This window comes from Primulina eburnea, chromosome 1 (assembly GCF_022965805.1).
Source record: "Primulina eburnea isolate SZY01 chromosome 1, ASM2296580v1, whole genome shotgun sequence".
Classification (NCBI taxonomy): Eukaryota; Viridiplantae; Streptophyta; class Magnoliopsida; order Lamiales; family Gesneriaceae; genus Primulina; species Primulina eburnea.
In genome coordinates this window covers 6753478-6772083 of record NC_133101.1, presented here as the reverse complement: position 1 = coordinate 6772083, position 18606 = coordinate 6753478, and the positions used below count along the sequence as shown (strand labels likewise).

Genomic DNA, 18606 nt, shown 5'->3' with positions numbered 1-18606 from the left:
AAACAAAACCGAGGACGTGAGCGATAAGAACGCCCAGTACAAAAGCATGAGTATACAAACCTATATGAAATGCACATGCTATGATATGATACCAGGGTAGTCAAGAAACAGGAGTAACAAAGGATCTCAAAATGCTCAGTCTAGAGGCGCCAAGTGGATAGTGCCGCGCGGTACTCCTCTGGGTCACTGCATCCACTACAAGAACAGACGTGGACCTAAAATGTCCCGGATCACCGAAGCCCTCCGGACCCGTCGGCCACTGTGTACTCTCGGTGTCCATGCGTCCACAAGACAAGACAGGGCTGAGCGGCCCCACAAGATATAGCTTATCTCGAAAGAGATACAGCTCAACAGTAAAGGCTATCTCGAAAGAGATACGGCTCAACATGAAATGCAACATGCATCATAAAACGTGACATAATAGCATGCATCATATGACATATATCAATGCACCACATAATAATGCAACACATATAAGAATGTATACTCGACCAGGATATCTCGGATAGTACTTTCGTACCTCTATCACTGCAATCCTAACAATCAGTCCTAGACTCACGCCTGCGTCCGCAGTCAGCCCACTGATGCCGCTAGCTCCAAACTAGAGCACAGCTCCGCTACAACACTAGTAGCTCCCCGCTAGTGCCCGAACCTCGGAAAAAAGACTAGAAACTTGTCAGAAACGACTGAAATTCTCTGAAACGCTCTGAAATGGCGAGTCACAAATGAAGCCTCGCGCCTCTATTTATAGCCAGTGTTCGGACGCTCCGAACCACTTCGTACGATCCGATCCGGTACACTTCGGACGGTCCGAACCCTGATCGGACGATCCGAACCTTGCATGACTTCCACGAGTACAGCCACCTGTCTCGGACGATCCGAACCCCGATCGGACGATCCGAACTTTACCACGTGTCCAGAACCCTTCCACGTCTTCCAGACACCTGTCTCGGACGGTCCGAACCACCTTCGGACGCTCCGAACCCTCTTCGGACGATCCGAACCCGGTTCGGTCCTTCCGATCCTACCGAAAATAATTAATCCAATAATTAACTCAAATTAGGAATCGGGATACTACAGATATACTTATATTTAAGTAGATTAATTACCCGGACTCTGAGAAAAAAAACAAGAAAAAGCCATGTAGAACCGCAAGAGAGGAAGTAAAAATAATTCAATGTAATCAATGGAAGTGGCGTATTTACATGTAAGTATAATCTTGTTTGAATGTTAGACTATATTAAACGAAGGTTAGGGACCTAAAATCTTGAAATCATGCGAAGGAAAGGATACTAAAGGTATAAACGATCTCATGAGTTGATTCGAAAAATATTTTATTGGTATTTGAAATTATAAAATTGAAACCAAACTCGAAATTTCGAATTTTTTTTCGAACCTGAATGATTTTGTTCGATGGTTCACCATCTGCTAATGACGTCAATATTTTATTAATAAAATATAAATATATTTCGATTCTTTATTTTATAGTAATTCACAGACATAATCGAATATTTTAAGCTAAACTCGAGGCTCATTTTAAACCAAATTCGAACCAAAAATATTAAAATTTTCAATTATCGAACCGAGCTCAAGTCACTAATAAGAAACTTAAAATTTTCTTCATATTCAGCCCGATTCAGATTTGTTCACACCCCTCCCGTAACTTCAACAAATCTAATTGAGGAGCCTGCGAAAGAATGAGAAAGGCAGTTGTCCTCTTGACTCCCACATTTTTCCACAGACACATGAAATTCAGAGAGTTTCTAAGGGAGTTTTTATATGTTTGTTGAAAATCTATATAATGATGGAAGAACCTAAATAACTCAGTGCTAAACTACTATATTGAACATCTGAATTGATCTACCTAGATAAGAGGTAATAATTCAAAGCCGGTGAATAGGAATCCGATAAACGAGTATGATAAGAAGTAGCTGCATAAAACTCGACTTGTGCACAGAAAACTCCAAAAGAATTTCAAACAAGAAATAGAGCTACTTCTCCTTTCATAATTTGAACTAACCGGATTCGTCTTCACCGATCACCCAGCATTTTTAGCAAGTCTATTGCTCAAAACTCAGAAAAGAATTAGCTTAGTTCTCACAGCTCATCCTGGCTTTCCGAAGGACATCTAAGAAGCTCCAAAATATTAACAACTTCTGCCATATCAGGCCTGTTTGAAGGCACTTGTGATGTGCAGATTAAACCCAACTTCAGTACTGTTGTTGCCTCTTCCTCCGGAAACTTACCCTGAAGCCTAATATCGACACATTCCTCTATTCTACCTTCATCAAGTGTTCCTCTAACCATATCACATAACACTACAACATCATCATCCATATACTCAACGGGTCTTTTTCCAGTGGCCACTTCAAGAACCAGAACGCCAAATCCATAGACATCACATTTTTCGGTTATCTTGACAGTTTTGCATGCAAATTCAGGTGCCATGTAACCGAGGGCGCTTTGAATCTTACTGCTCAACACGTATCGATCTAGTGTTGGTAGAAGTCTGGCTAGGCCATAATCTGAAACCTTTGGTTCACCAAAGCTGTCAATCAATATATTGCTTGATTTTATGTTGTAGTGGATTATGCTAGTCTGGTGCAAATGAGCCAGCCCTTTAGCCGCCCCAAGAAGAATGTTGAATCGTTCGTTCCAATTAAGAAAACTTTCACCAGATCCTTTGTGGAGAAGCTTGTATAAGTTTCCACCAGATACGTATTCGTATATCAGAAGCTGTAGTGATGGTGTCCAGTAATAGCCATCAAGTGACACAAGATTATCATGGCGTATTTTCCCGAGTATATTAACTTCCTTTTCAAAATCTTCTTGGGACTTGACAAGGCTCGAAACAGCGAGTTTCTTGATGGCAACCGAATGCCCATTTCTAAGCATAGTGTGATAAACAGACCCAAATCCGCCTCGACCAAGCTCACAATCCTTGTTCAGCAGCGAGTGTGTGCCAGTACTAAAATCGGGATTGCCTGAGAACATAACAAGCTTCCCTGAATCGCCATTTGGTGAAGACAAATGGCTGAAAGAATCATCGCCAACTGAAAAAGTAAGAGCTCCAGCAGGCTGAGACGTGGAAGCACGCACACGAAGATTAAGTACAGTGACAGCAATTACACCAACAACAATTGCACCAGCTGCACAAATGGCTATCAGGGACGAAATGCTCAACATTTTCTTACGGCCAGAACTTTCGGTGATGGCACCCGTTGTGGCATTGGTGTAGTCGGGATTAAGTACAATAGGTTTAGGGAGGACAGCAGGGCAACTCCTATTAACAGCTCCACGGCAAAGAGATGGATTTCCAGATACAGATGATGGATCAATGGTGTTGAAAAATCCACCAGCGGGCAGGTCACCTTGTAGTTGGTTGTATGCAATGTTAAATGACTGCAGGTGTGCAAGATTTGCCAGCTGCTTTGGCAGGGTACCTGTCAACTTGTTGAAAGAAAAGTCAACATTTTGCAGGAATGTAAGCTCGGCCAGGGATACAGGGATGGAGCCAGCTATTTTGTTGTGAGCTAAAGACCTGTGAAATTCAATCATTGGCAAAAGGAACTTAGCTCAGCAAAGTCTGGAACTTATAACCGAAGGGTCAGCTAAACTCTAATAATGAAGAAATGTTTCATAACAAAAATCACAAGTTCATGGCTTTAGTCATTGAAGTTAAAGATACGATCCAAACTGACCAAATCAAATTACCTGTTAAAAAATAAAAAGATATAAAAGTCATCCATCAAAAGTTAATCTAATTTAACTAGTTACAAAACTAACCATTTCGACCATTATTTAAATCAGCATCACACAACTCCAAGAAACAACAAGATGGCAGCTTGGGAACTAGTTGTACATAGTTGATTAGAATTACAATCTTTCGTCAGAAATATTATTGACAAAAACAGTTGAAACTAAATCATAGAGAAACCAGAAAAGGATTTTATATAAAACATCACAAGATCGAGCAAATAACTCACAACAACATTAGTGAAGAGCAATCCCCAATTGTAGTTGGAATGCTACCATTCAACTGATTCTCACTCAAATCCAGAACACTCAAAGCCTTTAGTTTTCCGATGCTTGCAGGAATGCTACCGAGGAACTCATTGCTTGCCATATTTAAGAACTGTAAGCCTCCAAAGCTCAAAATACTGGACGGAATTTCACCTGATAACTTATTTCTGGATACATCCAAAATCGAAAGATCTCTCACTGAGTTCTCCGATGCTGAATCCAAAGCATTATCAATGCTCCCACTCAACTCGTTATTTGAAATCTTAAATTTCTGTAAACCAAGCTTGAATGCCCAAACAGGAAAACTACCTGCAATTAAATTATGACTAATATCAAAAGAGAGAAGTTTAACAAGGTTTTCTATGACCTCAGGCAAGATCCCAGTTAGAGCGTTCTTGGATACATTTAGAATCTTCAATGATTGAAGATTCCCAATAGACTCCGGGATTTGGCCGCTGAAGTTATTTTCAGAAAAATCAAGGATCTCTAGGCTTCTCATTGCCCCAATCCATTCAGGAACCACTCCTTCGAATCCATTTTTGCTTAAAACAAGATCATTGCACAATCTAAGCTTCTGCATTGTGCTTGGAAGTGCACCAGAGAGTAAGTTTTGGCTTAAATCAATCGACTTCAATAACAAACAGTTCCCAATTCCATCCGGGACTTCGCCATTAAACCGATTTTTCCTCAACCTAATCATCCTCAAATTGTTCAGACCTTCAACATCCCTTGGTATTTCACCCTTCAACATATTGTCAGACAAATCAAGTGACCTCAAAGCAGATAATGACCTAACTCCAAAAGGTATCACACCTGAAAACTGATTGCCCGAAAAGTTCAAAGAAACAAGCATCGAGCACGAGCCCAAACTCTCAGGAATTTGTCCGGAGAACTTGTTGTTAGCCAATGATATAGATCTCAAACTCCCACATTGGATAAAGAAATCACTTGATATGGAACCGGTAAAGGCATTCCCACTCAAGTCTAAGACCCTCAGATGAGGAAGCTGAGCTAAGCTAAGGCTTACGCTTCCTGTTAGATTGTTTCTTGCAAGAGATAGCTTTCGCAGTAACTTCAACTGAAGGAGACCTCCTCTACCTAATTTTCCTGAAAGCCCAAAGTCATCGAGAACAAGTTCAGTCACTCTATTGGATCTGGGATTGCATCTCACCCCGTCCCAATTACAAGGCTTTTCATCATCTTCATTCCAAGAATTTAATCTCCCATATGGATCTATAACATCAGCTTTGAACACAATCAGTCCCAGAACATCATCATCTAAAGAAGGGCTCAAAGATTTCACCAAAAACGGCGATAAACAAATGAAAATAAGAACTCCAAAGAGCCTCCTCATCTTCAACAAAAACAACATAACACAGGCTGTTTTAAGGCATTAACTCTCTCTCTCTCTCTCTCTCTCTCTCTCTCTCTCTCTCAAGGAAAAACAGAGACTACTAACTGCATAGCCACCGACGTTAAATTCCAGCTGAAAAGACGCAGATTTTTCAACCGTTTTGAACCATAAAAACCCAACATTTATTACTGCTCCACCTCCTCAAAACACATACATGCACGTGTACGCATACACTTCAACTTTTCTCGACTCTCAATGGCTAGAAACGAAGACCTGGGGGAAAAAATGAAACCGACCCAGAAAAACTAAAGTACCAAAGCATCAACGACTACAACCACGCCGCCACATAAACAAAGAAAGAAGACCCAAAAACAGGAGTTCGATCCGGAAGCAAAGCCCAAGCGTGTGATGAAAGATTCGCCGGGATATTCTCTGCGCAACAAGAACTGCGACTAAAAGGGAGCGTCACCGGCATGTACGCCGGAAAATGTGGAGGACTCGAAGGCGTTTTCCGGCCACTGGTGGTAGCATTTAAGGCGTTCACTGTCTTCTTCGTTACTGTCTCTACTTTTTGTCGAAGTCCAACGTTCTAACAGCTAAAAAGAAAAGGGAGAAGGGTCCACTGGACCTGCTTCTGTAATTGTGACTCCTGGAAGATTTTGCTATTTTTACGATGCCACGTGGCAGTCGGACATGGACCCGTCTAGTCATCTCCAGACACCATTTTAGCATAAAGTATAAATTGTTGCTCCAACCTAGAACGTTATCTTAGTGTCATTAAATTTTTTTATTCTAATTGTTTATTATAAGATACTTGTTGACATGACAAATTATATTTATAATGTCTCCAAGTTAGATTGATAAATTAATGAACAAATGAAGTAAACTAACAAGATTATTGTTGAAATAACATCGTGTGTGCTGATATCAAAATCTCTGACAAAAGAAAAGACTAACAAATTTTTTATAGACAAATCAAATTGTCCAACTCAACCGGTATGCTATGCATCCTCCAACAACTTGAATGGAATTAAGGTGTCAACATTAAACTCTTAACATAATAGATCGGTTGTTAGATTGTTCCGACAAAAACCTCTGAAGACAAAAAGAGTTATCTATGAGTTTATTCTGAAAAGCTATCAACAAAGACGGAACAATGATATGTTGGTTACCCATTCAGCTATTGTACAAAGAATTTGAATTAACCGTTGCTATATTTGGAAACACGACGGTGACACATGGCATTTTTTCTTAAATGTCGGTTATCTAGTAAATTTATGAGTACTCATATATTTATTAATGTTAATGATTAACACATATAAAAGGGGATGAATCAAGAAATGAGAAGACTAATATTACATTAATCTTCATCAAACATTTTCAACTTGCACAGACTTTTGTTCAAGCTGTTATTGCAAACGAAAAGAGTTTTATCAATTCAATTTAAGAATAACTTTATGCACATTTTTATTCTCACTTGTATCTTGTCTACACGAGCTATATTATTTTGTGAGAATCATTATAAATGTGAGAAGCTTGCTTCTGAATAGATCGAGTTAAGAAAAGAGTGTGCTAGAAGTTCATATTAAAAAGAGATAAATCCCAAGGAGAAGCGAGTTTGTACAAAGAGTTGTACCGATACTTCTAGAGAATCCTTCTAAAAACATAAAAAGGAGAGGCGTAGAAGGTTGGCCTCCGAACTTCCATATACAAACATTTGCATCCTCTATTTACTGTCATTTTATTGCTATCGATCTCATCTGGTATCATTCGTGTTATTGAGCTTCTAGCCTGAACTGATATGTTGCATTTATATATAATCATATTCACTAAGTAATTTGAGTTGTTTCCACACTTAGATATTTGCTTTAGTAGCTTAAATTACTTTGTATGATTAAAATATTGACTTGAACTATTAACACAACATAAATTTCACATAATTTGTCATAAATGCATAACAGATCATTCACCCCTAAATTATTCTCTTACCTTAGCAATATTTTTAAGCTTAATTATTAATAATTAAATTATATTATTATCAAAATTTGTAACTATTTATTTTTAAAATTTATTTATTCGATAAATAACTAAATTTATGTTTTTAAATTATATTATTAACTGAATAAAACAATTAAATTTTAATTTGATAACTATGAATGTTATATTTAATATTTTTATATTAATATTATTTTATGTATAATGTATTTCAATAGTAAAATTTATTATTATATTAAACCAAGTAATGAGTTTGATTATTTAATATTTCAACTAATTAGAGTAATTGTTTAAATAAATTTAGTTATTTAAATTAAATAATTAATCATTTCATGAATGAAAATGATTGTAGTCATACACGTTTAAAAGAAAAATGCGAATAATTTTAGCATGACCCAATTTGAGTTAAAATCACAAACAGAAATACGTCGTGATAAAGTGAAATACAACATAACGTAATAAATTATAATACGACATGCTGTTAAATACAAAATTATTTGACGGTAAATAATTAACACGAACTAATTAAATTATTATTCTTTACCGCTATAATAAAATAAATGCGCAATTCAACTTTTCAATCTCCGCGCCTCTCTATTTTCTTTGTAAGCGCACGCCCTTCTCTATTTCCCAAATTTTTTCACGCCCCCACGCCCTTCTCTATTTCCCAAATCTCTGAATCACTCAATCGATCGTCTCTCCTTCACTCAATCGCTCAGTGCTTCTCGAAATCACTCAATCGATCTTCTCACTTCACTCAATCGCTGTGGCTTCTCGCTTCACGCAAGTATGCTTTCTTTTCTCAATAACTCCATCGAGAATTTTTTTGTATGCAAGTCTTTAGAATGAAAAATAGACAAATTTTTCCTTCTAAAATAACTTAATCGCTCCAGTTATTAATGTTATGTATGGAAGAAAAGCCACTTGTATGATAGATACAACTTTGCTGTGGGTGTAATAAGATTTTCCTGTCATTATTGTGTGTTTCTTATTTATTAATATTTATTCCCAATTCTAGCGGTTATCGCTCGATTTATACCTCTGCTTACTCAAAAGTTTCCAATTTCGCAGGTAAATTTTCCCTTTTTAAAATTAATAGTAATCGATTTATGATCTGTTTTGTTGTGTTTTTCGGATGATTTTTAGCTGTCTAACGTTGGAGTTTCTGATATTTCTGTATGATTGATTTTTTGTAATCTTAGTCTCTTTTTCGTTGAATTTCGTGATGCTTTGGCTGTGGTTATTTTACTTTTCGAATGAATATGACTGATTCGTTCCATTGTATTTGTTAAACTGTCATGTTCTTCTTAAAATGACACCTTCATTTCGTCCCATCACTGTCATAGTGTTCATAATATTCTGCCTATAAATCGTCTTGATAATAGTCTTCACTGTCGCTTGTGTTATTGTGTGCTCTTTATGGCTGAATGATGTGAACCATTTGTTTTCTTCTTGCTTTTCTGTCAACTACCTTTTGGTCTTTATTATCCTCTGAGTCAGTGGCCATGTTTTTTAAAGTCTTTGCATAAATAATTGTAAATGGTTGTATTCACGAATCTGAGAAGGTAAAAACCATCGCTTTTTAAAAGAACAAGCTGATTGCTGATGTTAAAAAAATGATCTATTTATTGTGCGAGTGATTGTCAATGTGCTTCTTCTGCACAGTAGATTTTCTAGTGACCTCACAGTAGAAGTAATTTAATGAAGCTTCTTACATTGGAGATTTGTTGTTTGAGATATTTTTTGCTTTATCTCAATATGTAGGTTGGTAGTGGTGGCAGTATTGGGGTTGGGAATGATATTGGTAGCGGTTGTGATATCAATCGTCCCAAAAAAAGTGGTACTGCTGATAATGTGAACCAACATCAAGCTGCATCTCGGGTAACTATCTTAAAAGTTTGTGTTATCTAAACCACATTTGTTATAAAATAGATATGGCATAATTAATACTTTGTATTGTTTATATGCAGTCAAATTTAAAGAATGTGAGTCATGGAGATATCCCTGAAAATACTAAATGTAAGTTGCTTCATTGGTGTGGTGATGGAGTTGTTGCTGAAGGTCGAATTGCATCCACAGATTCAACGGTAAAAGTGCATCATGTTCCTCTTGGTGGATCTTGTTGGAAAGTTTGGGTTGATAAAGTTCTTGTGGAGCAGGTAGACTTGATTCGACCGAATTCTGAAATGATATTTTTGGATGATGCTGTTGGAAGCACAGTAGCATGGTTTTCTAAATTTATCGTTTTGTGTGACTGATACAGTTTCTATTGGTTCTAGAATTAGAGACAATATTGCATCAAACCTTCATATTACTGAGTATTTTGTTTACTTTATCAAGTTTTTTGTTTTATTGGATAAAGGAGAATTTACATTAATTACTTAGTTTTTATGTTATCTTATTACATGCTTTTATTCTGGTAATTGGTTGGATGTGGTGTGATAAATCTTTTGAGTTTCGATATAATTGTTTCAATTTTGGTTCATAATAATAAAAATAACGTTAATGTGTTGCACGTTGCTAATAAACCAAATCGATAGCACGCTTTGTACAATATTGATTATGTCAATTAGAGCTTGCATTGCCACCTGGAAATACTTTTAATCGCAGCGTGCACTTGCACGCTGCCAATAGATCAATTATCAACAGCATATTATGCACGCCTAAGATACTTTTAACCGCCGCCTGCAATGCACGCTGCCAATTCTTCAACATAACAACAGCATGCCTTACACGCCGTTGATAACCTTAACCATAGCATGCGATGCCCGCTACCGAAAGATAACTATCAACCGCATTGTTTGCACGCCGTTAATACGTTACCGAAAGATAACTATCAACCGCATTGTTTGCACGCCGTTAATACGTTTAGTCATAGCGCGCTGTGCACGCCGCCGAAATAGAACTATCAACAGCAAACACTGCACGTCGTTATTATAATAAACCGCGGCGTAAACCGCACGCTGCCAATAGTTGAAACTAAAGACGGCTTTCAATTTTGCGGCGTGCGTTGCAGCGTGCGTGGCACGCTGTGGATAGCTTTCCGCGGCGCACATTGCACGCTGCGGAAACCCACTTTTCTTGTAGTGTTTCATGAATCATAACATAAATAATTAAACATAAATTGATTCATATTTTAAAATTTTAATTATCTTAATTATATAATTTTAATTTAATTAATTAACATTGAATACAAAGATACTACTTTGAAAAAACAATTTAAAATCACAAACATTAATTATTTGAAAATCAAAGACAATGATAAAAAAATTGAAATAAACAAAGATAACAAAACACTAAATTATTAATAACGACATTACAATATAACATGACATAACATAACATAAAATAAAATAAGATGAGAAACACTTGACATCAAAGATAATGATACAACATAAACTTAAACAAGATAATAAATAACAAATTATTAAAAGTCACACTACAATACAATAAAATAAATTAGGAAGACAAGCACTGAAATCTTAAAACTTTGTCCTAATCTCATCGATTCAATTGTTCGTGACATATATTCATATTTTTTTTAATTTTGATTTTTCACTCCAAGTGATCGCTACGACGAATTACCACCAATATTTCATCACTTAAGTCTCAAATGTTGATAATCCAAGGGACGCTGATTCGGGGGAATCCGTTGCTTGTGTGTCTGATTGTGGAGATTTGAAAATTCAATACCTCTTTGAATTGGCGCCGTGAGGAGTTTGATGAAACTGCAAAATTTTCCGTATCTTTCATAATACACCATATATGATCAAATTAGCATCCTGTTTTGCGCGAATTATTTGTATATAAAATTAAAGTAATGATAGTAACATATAAGTGTAGACATTTCATCAAAAAAAAACTCACAATATCTATTTCTGAAGCACCGTTTGGATGGAGTTGTTCAACTTGTTGGATGTATGTTTTTAATTTATTAACTGCCGCATGTTAGAATAGATGTCATGCAAGCTAACGGTTGGATAGAGAATTTATTGACTCAAGTAAAATAAACAATCTTTATTTTAATATAATTTAAGTTTTTGTGGTTTCACTTTACTTCATCTGTATACACATGCAATCAGTATAGATAAAGTCCTTGATTATACTTGAATGCAAATGAATCGTAATTCGATCTTGAAACTCATTTGTAGACACTGTATATTCTAAATTCGTTCCTAGTCGATTCAGCCGCCTAAAATAAGGATAAAGGCCGCTTGAGCTTGAAATTAACATCTGTGATGTTGTGTACTGTGTTTCATGGTAAGGGTCTAAAGATGTTCAATCATGCAGGTGAGTAATTATACAATGATTGTACCGAACAACCCTCCTTCGTACTTTCCAAGTGGTTATCATTCATCGAGAGAAAATTCTGTGATTATGATTGTACATGATTAGTCCTTACGACTCGGGACAATACTGAGGCTCTACATACTATGATTGTGCTTTGACTTGTTCGCAAGGGTCACAAAGTGACGAGGTTGGTTGCATTGCGACATGTGTAGGAGCCAATGCATTACAGTCGTGAATTCACCGCTCACCTACGGGTGTAGATATCCTATGTGATCTAACGAAATAATAGTGCATGAAATCTCTGGCCAGAGTGTGATATGTACATTAGGAAAAGAGTTCTCTAGTTGTGCATGCGATGACACTATGAATATTTTATTATTGTATCGAATATAATATGCAACCCTCGATGAATCAATGGTTGCATATTCGATCGAAATATATGAGATGAATGGACCGTAATGTACATTAATCATATCTGATCAGTTCTTGCATGTACTATCAGTGGTATCTAAAGAATCATGAGACGATGTTACTAGACGTTCTTACCATGATTCGATGGTTTTAATCATAAAATGATTTTTGACATTCTCATGATCAAATGTTGGTGCATGGAATGGAGAAAATTAGGGTAAACCAGAATAAAGAAAATTGTCCTGAATCACAAAGATTTGTGAACCCACTGTTAGCTGTATCCCTGAACTATTGAGGGTCACACAAGTATTGGTTTACTTGTTCCCGTTGAGAAAATAAATTCAATGATTTGAATTTACGAGAAATAAGTTTGATATGATCAATCGATAAACTTATAAATAAAGTTTACAAAAGCTTATAGAAATTTTGAGAGCTTGATTGCTAAAGATAGTCAAAGGAAGTGCATCTACCTTATTTAGATATTGGTGGTCTCGAAATTAAAGTGTGCATCATAATAACAAATAAGTTGAAATTTTCACATCGATGATATTGGATCTTCGATCGGGAATAAGATGAGATTGATGTAATGGGAGCATGAAACATGGGATTGTAAGAGTATAAGCATATCATGCTAATTTATTAAATTTCAAATGGGCTTTAATGATTAAATTATATATTAATTGAGTTAAAATATAGCCCATTAAGTTTTTATAAAATATGGTATTGATTTATGTAATATGAAAATATTCATGATACCATAATTTTAAAACTTGCACACAAAGCAAAATAATATTGATACATGATATTCTCAAAATATAAAGCAAAATAATATTGATGCATGATATTCTCAAAATATATGCATCAATCGAGATTTGCCATGATATGAGATGCATTTAGAATTTTTAATTAACTTGATTAATTTAAGAAAAGAAAAGATTAAAAAATAATAATAAGGATTTTGTTTCTTATTTTACAAAATTGCATCAGAAAGTTTTTAAAAAAGAAAAGGAGTGATGCTCTTGACATTACTATTTTGCAAGAAGTTTTCGACAATCCTAATTAATAGCACTGAGTCGATTTCTTTTTCGTGTTCTATCTCTACGCAAAAACATCATCTAATTTTCTAGTACAAATTAGAAGAGAAACAAGTAATCAGGTCGTGGACCTGATTCGGAGATCGAAGAATGAGGTTCGAAGAAAGTCCGTATGGATTTACAATAAGAGCTACGTCCGCTAATACTAGAGTAGTTGGAGCCGAGTGAATTATTCACTAAGGTATATCTTCTGACATTCTATGTATGTTTGTTTAATTTAAACCATACGAGTGTCCAAAGAAAAGTTTGATTGTATAAATAAAATTTTAAACTTCCGCTGCGATTTAGACATGAGAAAAATCGATGTCCCAACACCGTCGATATTAACTTCGTATGAGATTGCAAATATCTTTTGTTACGAACTTCAGTCAAAACAAAACTCACATGATCTTTTGTTGGCATATGGCACACCAGTGGATACTTCTGATGAATATATTAAGATATGATGTCTTCAACGTTTTTTTCGGGATATTGTTGAGGTGTTTGCATAGCGATACCTAAGGTCACCTACCCCCGTTGATATTGATAGAATTTTGTGTATTGGTGGAAAACATGGATTTCCCGCAATGTTGGGAAGCTTAGATTGTGCATTGGAGATGGAAAAATTGTCCAACAACATGGGCTAGAAAATATACAGGCTATAGTGGTTCTTTGACCATTATTTTGGAACCAGTTGCTGATTATGATCCTTGGATCTAACTTCATTTTTTGGTATTCTGGGGTCTAACAATGATATTAATGTTCTTGAGGCATCCAATCTATTTTCAAATCTTGCACAAGATATCACTCTTCTGGCGAATTACTTTATTGATGGAAAGCAGCACCATCAAGGATATTACTTAGATGATGATAAATATCATAAATGGTCAACTATGTTGCCAACTATTTACGATCCATGATATCCTAAATTTTTTTTTAAACAAAGGTCACATAGACATGATGTCGAACACGCGTTTGTAGTAATTCAATCACGATTTCCAATTGTAGCATCTCCGATACGTGCTTGACATAAGAAACACTTGCAAGATATAATGATTGTATGTATTATAATGCATAATATGATTATCAAGGATGAGCATAACTTAGATACACCAATCCAAGGTGAGATGAAAGCACCAACTCCGAATGTAGAAATGGTTATTGATCAAAATATAAGATTTCAAAAAAAATTCGCTTGGTATAAAAAAAATAAGGGATAGAGAGGCTCACTTCGCACTACAAAATGTATTAATAAATCATTTATGAGATTTATATAGTAATTCAGTTAATTATTGATCAAAATATAAGATTTCAAAAAAATTTCGCTTGGTATAAAAAAAATAAGGGATAGAGAGGCTCACTTCGCACTACAAAATGTACTAATAAATCATTTATGAGATTTATATAGTAATTCAGTTAATTAAAAATTGGATATTTGTGTTTCATTTTTATTTTAGAGGCATTATTTATAACATTTGTTGTATGTAATAATTCATCTACATATGATTTTTAAGTGTGGTTGTAATTTTTTTTAATAATCGATTAATTACATTTAATTAAATAATAAGTTTAAGTATTTAAAATAATAAGATTAAATATTTTAAAATTTTGAAGTAATTCTTAAAATAGATTTAATAATTTTTAATTCATTAATATTTCTAATGAATATAAATATAGAAATTATTTTCAATATTATTGATATATATTTTAATTATTGTGTTTAAAAATATGTTGTGGAATAAATTAATTGGTATGAATAAAATAATAGAGAATATTTTGAAAATATTCATTTTAGTGCAGAGTTTAGATTTGATGGGTTGGAGATGAGTTTTATATTCGGTGTAAGAATTACAATATCTTATAGTTAATGTTATACTAAGATAACGAGATGTGGATTACCTAAAACGAAAAAAAAGGGTTAGTTAATTTAAAACTAACTTTTGAAAAATAAAAATAATAATATATAAACCTACATTGAAATAATTTTTTCTTTATATTTTATATACAAAATAATGTACGTAAGATTATATGTAGAGCCCAAAATCAGTACACGTAAACCCATGTCTTTATTAAATTGTTGAATTATTTATTTAAATTTTAAAATGATTTTTAACGATACATGATTTATGAATTTCATTATTTTAAATTATTACATGTTTATTTGATGTACGTTAAAACGTAATCTTGAGTTTTATGTTTCAGACGAATATTCGATGCGGGATCGGGAAACGAGACCGATGACGATTTAGGCGATTTATGAAAATGTGGTATTTTATTTCATGCCATAAAAATTGGTATTTTAAATGATTTATGAAAGTTTTAGCATTTCAAAATCTAATTTAATTTATTAGATGGTTTTGAGATTTTAGACTTTTCAAAAATACTAATTTGAATAGTTGGGATTTCAAATCTTGTAAATTAGTTTATTAAATCTTTGCGTGGGATTAAATAATTAGATTAGTATCATTTTATCACTAATCATTCAATTAAACAATTTTAGTCCCTAATTAACACCTAAACACACACACATGTCATTCACGCACACACACAATTACACACACACATTTCATTTCTTTGAGGGAAAACCAAGGGTTTTGGAGCCCTTCTCTTTTAGCAGCCTCCATATCATCCCTTCCCATCGATTTTCAGAAGATTCGCGCTGGTTTTGTAGAAAGAATCGTGCCACAAGTCGTCCTGGATCGATTCTCACATCTCCTCACGTCGTTATTCGTCGTTTTGTGAGTATAATCATCGAAAACATGTATAATCTTTCGTTTTCGCATCGATCTTGTCATATTAAACATTTTGATGCTTATTGTATGTAGAAATATGTGTATGTAATGCAAAAGTTTGAGCAAAAATGTTTAAAACGATTTTGGATCAAACTTTTAGATCTCAAAACCGAGTCTGCTGTCATTTCGAGTTCTGCAAATTTTAGGTTGATTTTCTGGAAAATCTTTCAACATATAAAACGTAGTACTTTTTGATACCTTCGATTTGACAGTAAATCCGAAATTTTTGGACAAGAAACGAGTGAGTTATGATCATTTTTGTGCGACTGCTCAAACTGTGACGTTTTTAAAAATATGTTTTTCATGTTTCTTAAGTTATTTGGTTGCAGGCTTCGTTGGGAATCGCCGAGTGGTCTTTGCTTTGTTTAGGTGTGTCATGTGTAGTGATCAAATGCTAGTGGATGCTTCGTTTTGAGTTGATAAGGTTTTGGTTTCAATAGAAGTCGTACGGAAGCGAATTATGCCGAATTTCGGGTTTATGGGAATGTGATGTGTTGTGGTTATGTGTCATTGCTTGGGGAATGTTTGGGGCATTTGTATGGGTTAGAGTCAATGTCTTAGCGTCCTAGGATGTATCTCGATGGGTTGGTTCGAGTCGGTTGAGTATGGCTTAGAGTTTTGATCAAGAATCATTTTTGGGAAAATGTTTCGTAGGTCGGGCATCACGGCGCTGTCCTCGTTGCACCGCAGCGCCAACGTTTCAATGTTTGTATTGCCACGCTGCTGCCCGTGTGGTGCCGCAGCGCTAGCAATTCGGTGCTTGTAGCGCCGCGGCGCTGGCAATCTAGGCTTAGCAGCGCCGTATGTCTCGACGCCTATGACTAGTTCAAGGTTGTTTGGGTTGCTATTTTGGGCAGTCTTGGTCCGTAACTTCCATTGATTGGAGAATGTTCATACTTTATATCGGGATTGTTTTTGGGGATCAATGTTATATTTTAGTATGATAGTTACATGGTCAAGTCCCTAGTGGTCTAGAAAATCATAAGTTATTTAATTATTTTGGTAGTGAGTACGATGTCATGATTAAGTTATGAAATTTGAGTTGCTTGAAATACGTGTTAGCATGTGCAGCAGTAGCCCAAGCGAGATCCAACGAATCCCTCAACACTATGTAAGTATGTTTGACGTGCAAAAGAAAATATTTTATGTTTTTGAGGTATGGTAATTGTCTTGTGGCCAAATATGAACGGGTTTAGAAACCGGAGAACGTGTATAGGGACCTCTCCACCTTGATAAAGTATGACCGGATTTTGATCAGGATTGGAAAATGGTAAAATATGACCAGGGACCAATCCACCTGGTAAATTATGACCGGTGATCTTATGTATGTGGTAATGGACATCCCTGTCAGCCCAGTACTGTGATTTAGTCTGATCAGACACACTATGTTATGTGTCACTTACTTTGAAACATATCTATATACAAAATGATGATGATATGCATGTTTAAGTATGTATGATGCAAGTACGTTTATGAAAAAATTTATGAAATGTTGGCACGTCTATGTTTATACAAGTATATTCAGAGTTTAAGTATGTATGGTCTACTTTAAAAATCATGTGATTTTATTATGTATTATTTGCTATGCTCAGTTTATTCATTTTGAGTCTTTAGACTCAGTAGACTTGATCGATGCAGGTGAGGACGAGTATGAGGAGACAAGAGGTGGGGACCAGTGAGTTGGCTCGGACGGTGCGAAGGTCTAACCCGAGGACCGCTTAGTTTTCAAGGATTTTTATACATGTTATTTCATTTACTCTGATTTATAAGAAAATCACTTCTTGTGTTTAAAACAAGTACTTGGTGCATGTTCGTTTACATTTCAAATATTTAATCAAGCATTTTATTCATATTGCATCTTTTTAAAGATTATTGTTTATTTAAGAAAATTTTTTATTTTCCACAAATTTTAAGTAGTTTAAAAACTACGGTACGTTACATTATATTTTATATTAAAATTTAATCACACATAGTATATGTATGATTGAATACCGACAATGTTACGTTAAGAGTGGCGAATGGAAATCAGATCAGAACATGATTACTCCACTTAAGGTCATCCTCGATTTTAGAATCGCATTCTCTCCTCCAAAAAAAAGTTTTACTTTCTCAATTCTCAATTTATCCACAAGAATGAATATTTTGGTTGGTTATTTGCGCCTAGTTTTCGATTCATCTTCTCAAGTATTTCATAGTTGGACATCGAATCCATATCATATAATGAGAGTTGCCTATGTATTGAGATAAGAAAGCAGAGTTCCTGTTCACCACTACAAAATCAATGGTGCAAGAGGATAAATAATCTCCCCCATTATATTTTTTAAAAATGTTTAGTTTTTGAAAAAAATATTAATGGGGTTATATTTTCTTGAAGAAGTTGAATCATACACAATAAAAAAGATTACAATAACCAATTAACCACCAATTAGCTAGCCTACAATGCTCACAACATCGTCTACTACGTTCTCTTCTTCGGCGACTCCATCTGGACAAGCGCAATACACAGCATTTGAGTCCATCTATGGCACGGGATCTGTCCATCGTCGGCATCCGATTTGAACATGGAAACAAACATAGATATCTATACAAACCATAACGTTGAAAGTGAAGTATCAAGGATGGCCAAGCTTCACCTTTGAGGCCTTTTCCTATTAGTGACAAAATATTC

At 35.0% G+C, this 18606-nt stretch overlaps 1 protein-coding gene and 1 long non-coding RNA gene across 2 annotated transcripts; one reads left to right on the top strand and one right to left on the bottom strand.

Moving 5' to 3' along the window:
- Positions 1 to 1897: 1897 nt before the first annotated feature.
- LOC140825176 (uncharacterized) lies at positions 1898 to 5984 on the bottom strand. The gene is made up of 2 exons (XM_073186791.1): positions 3987 to 5984; positions 1898 to 3541 (listed from the first exon to the last, which is right to left on the bottom strand). The coding sequence occupies exons 1-2, from the start codon at positions 5393 to 5395 to the stop codon at positions 2098 to 2100; spliced, it is 2853 nt and encodes a 950-aa protein (XP_073042892.1). The 5' UTR covers positions 5396 to 5984; the 3' UTR covers positions 1898 to 2097.
- A 1993-nt stretch (positions 5985 to 7977) lies between these two features.
- Positions 7978 to 9758, top strand: LOC140810784 (uncharacterized). The gene is made up of 3 exons (XR_012113295.1): positions 7978 to 8159; positions 9137 to 9253; positions 9343 to 9758. It is a non-coding gene; the product is annotated as an uncharacterized lncRNA (long non-coding RNA).
- The last annotated feature ends 8848 nt before the right edge of the window (positions 9759 to 18606 follow it).

Bases quoted from the DNA above. Each gene is read 5' to 3' on its own strand.
- LOC140825176 (XM_073186791.1), bottom strand. From the start codon at position 5,395: ATGTTGTTTTTGTTGAAGATGAGGAGGCTCTTTGGAGTTCTTATTTTC. The intron at 3,542-3,986 runs GTGAGTTATTTG...TGAATTTCACAG, and splicing joins TGCTCTTCACTAATGTTGTT to GTCTTTAGCTCACAACAAAA.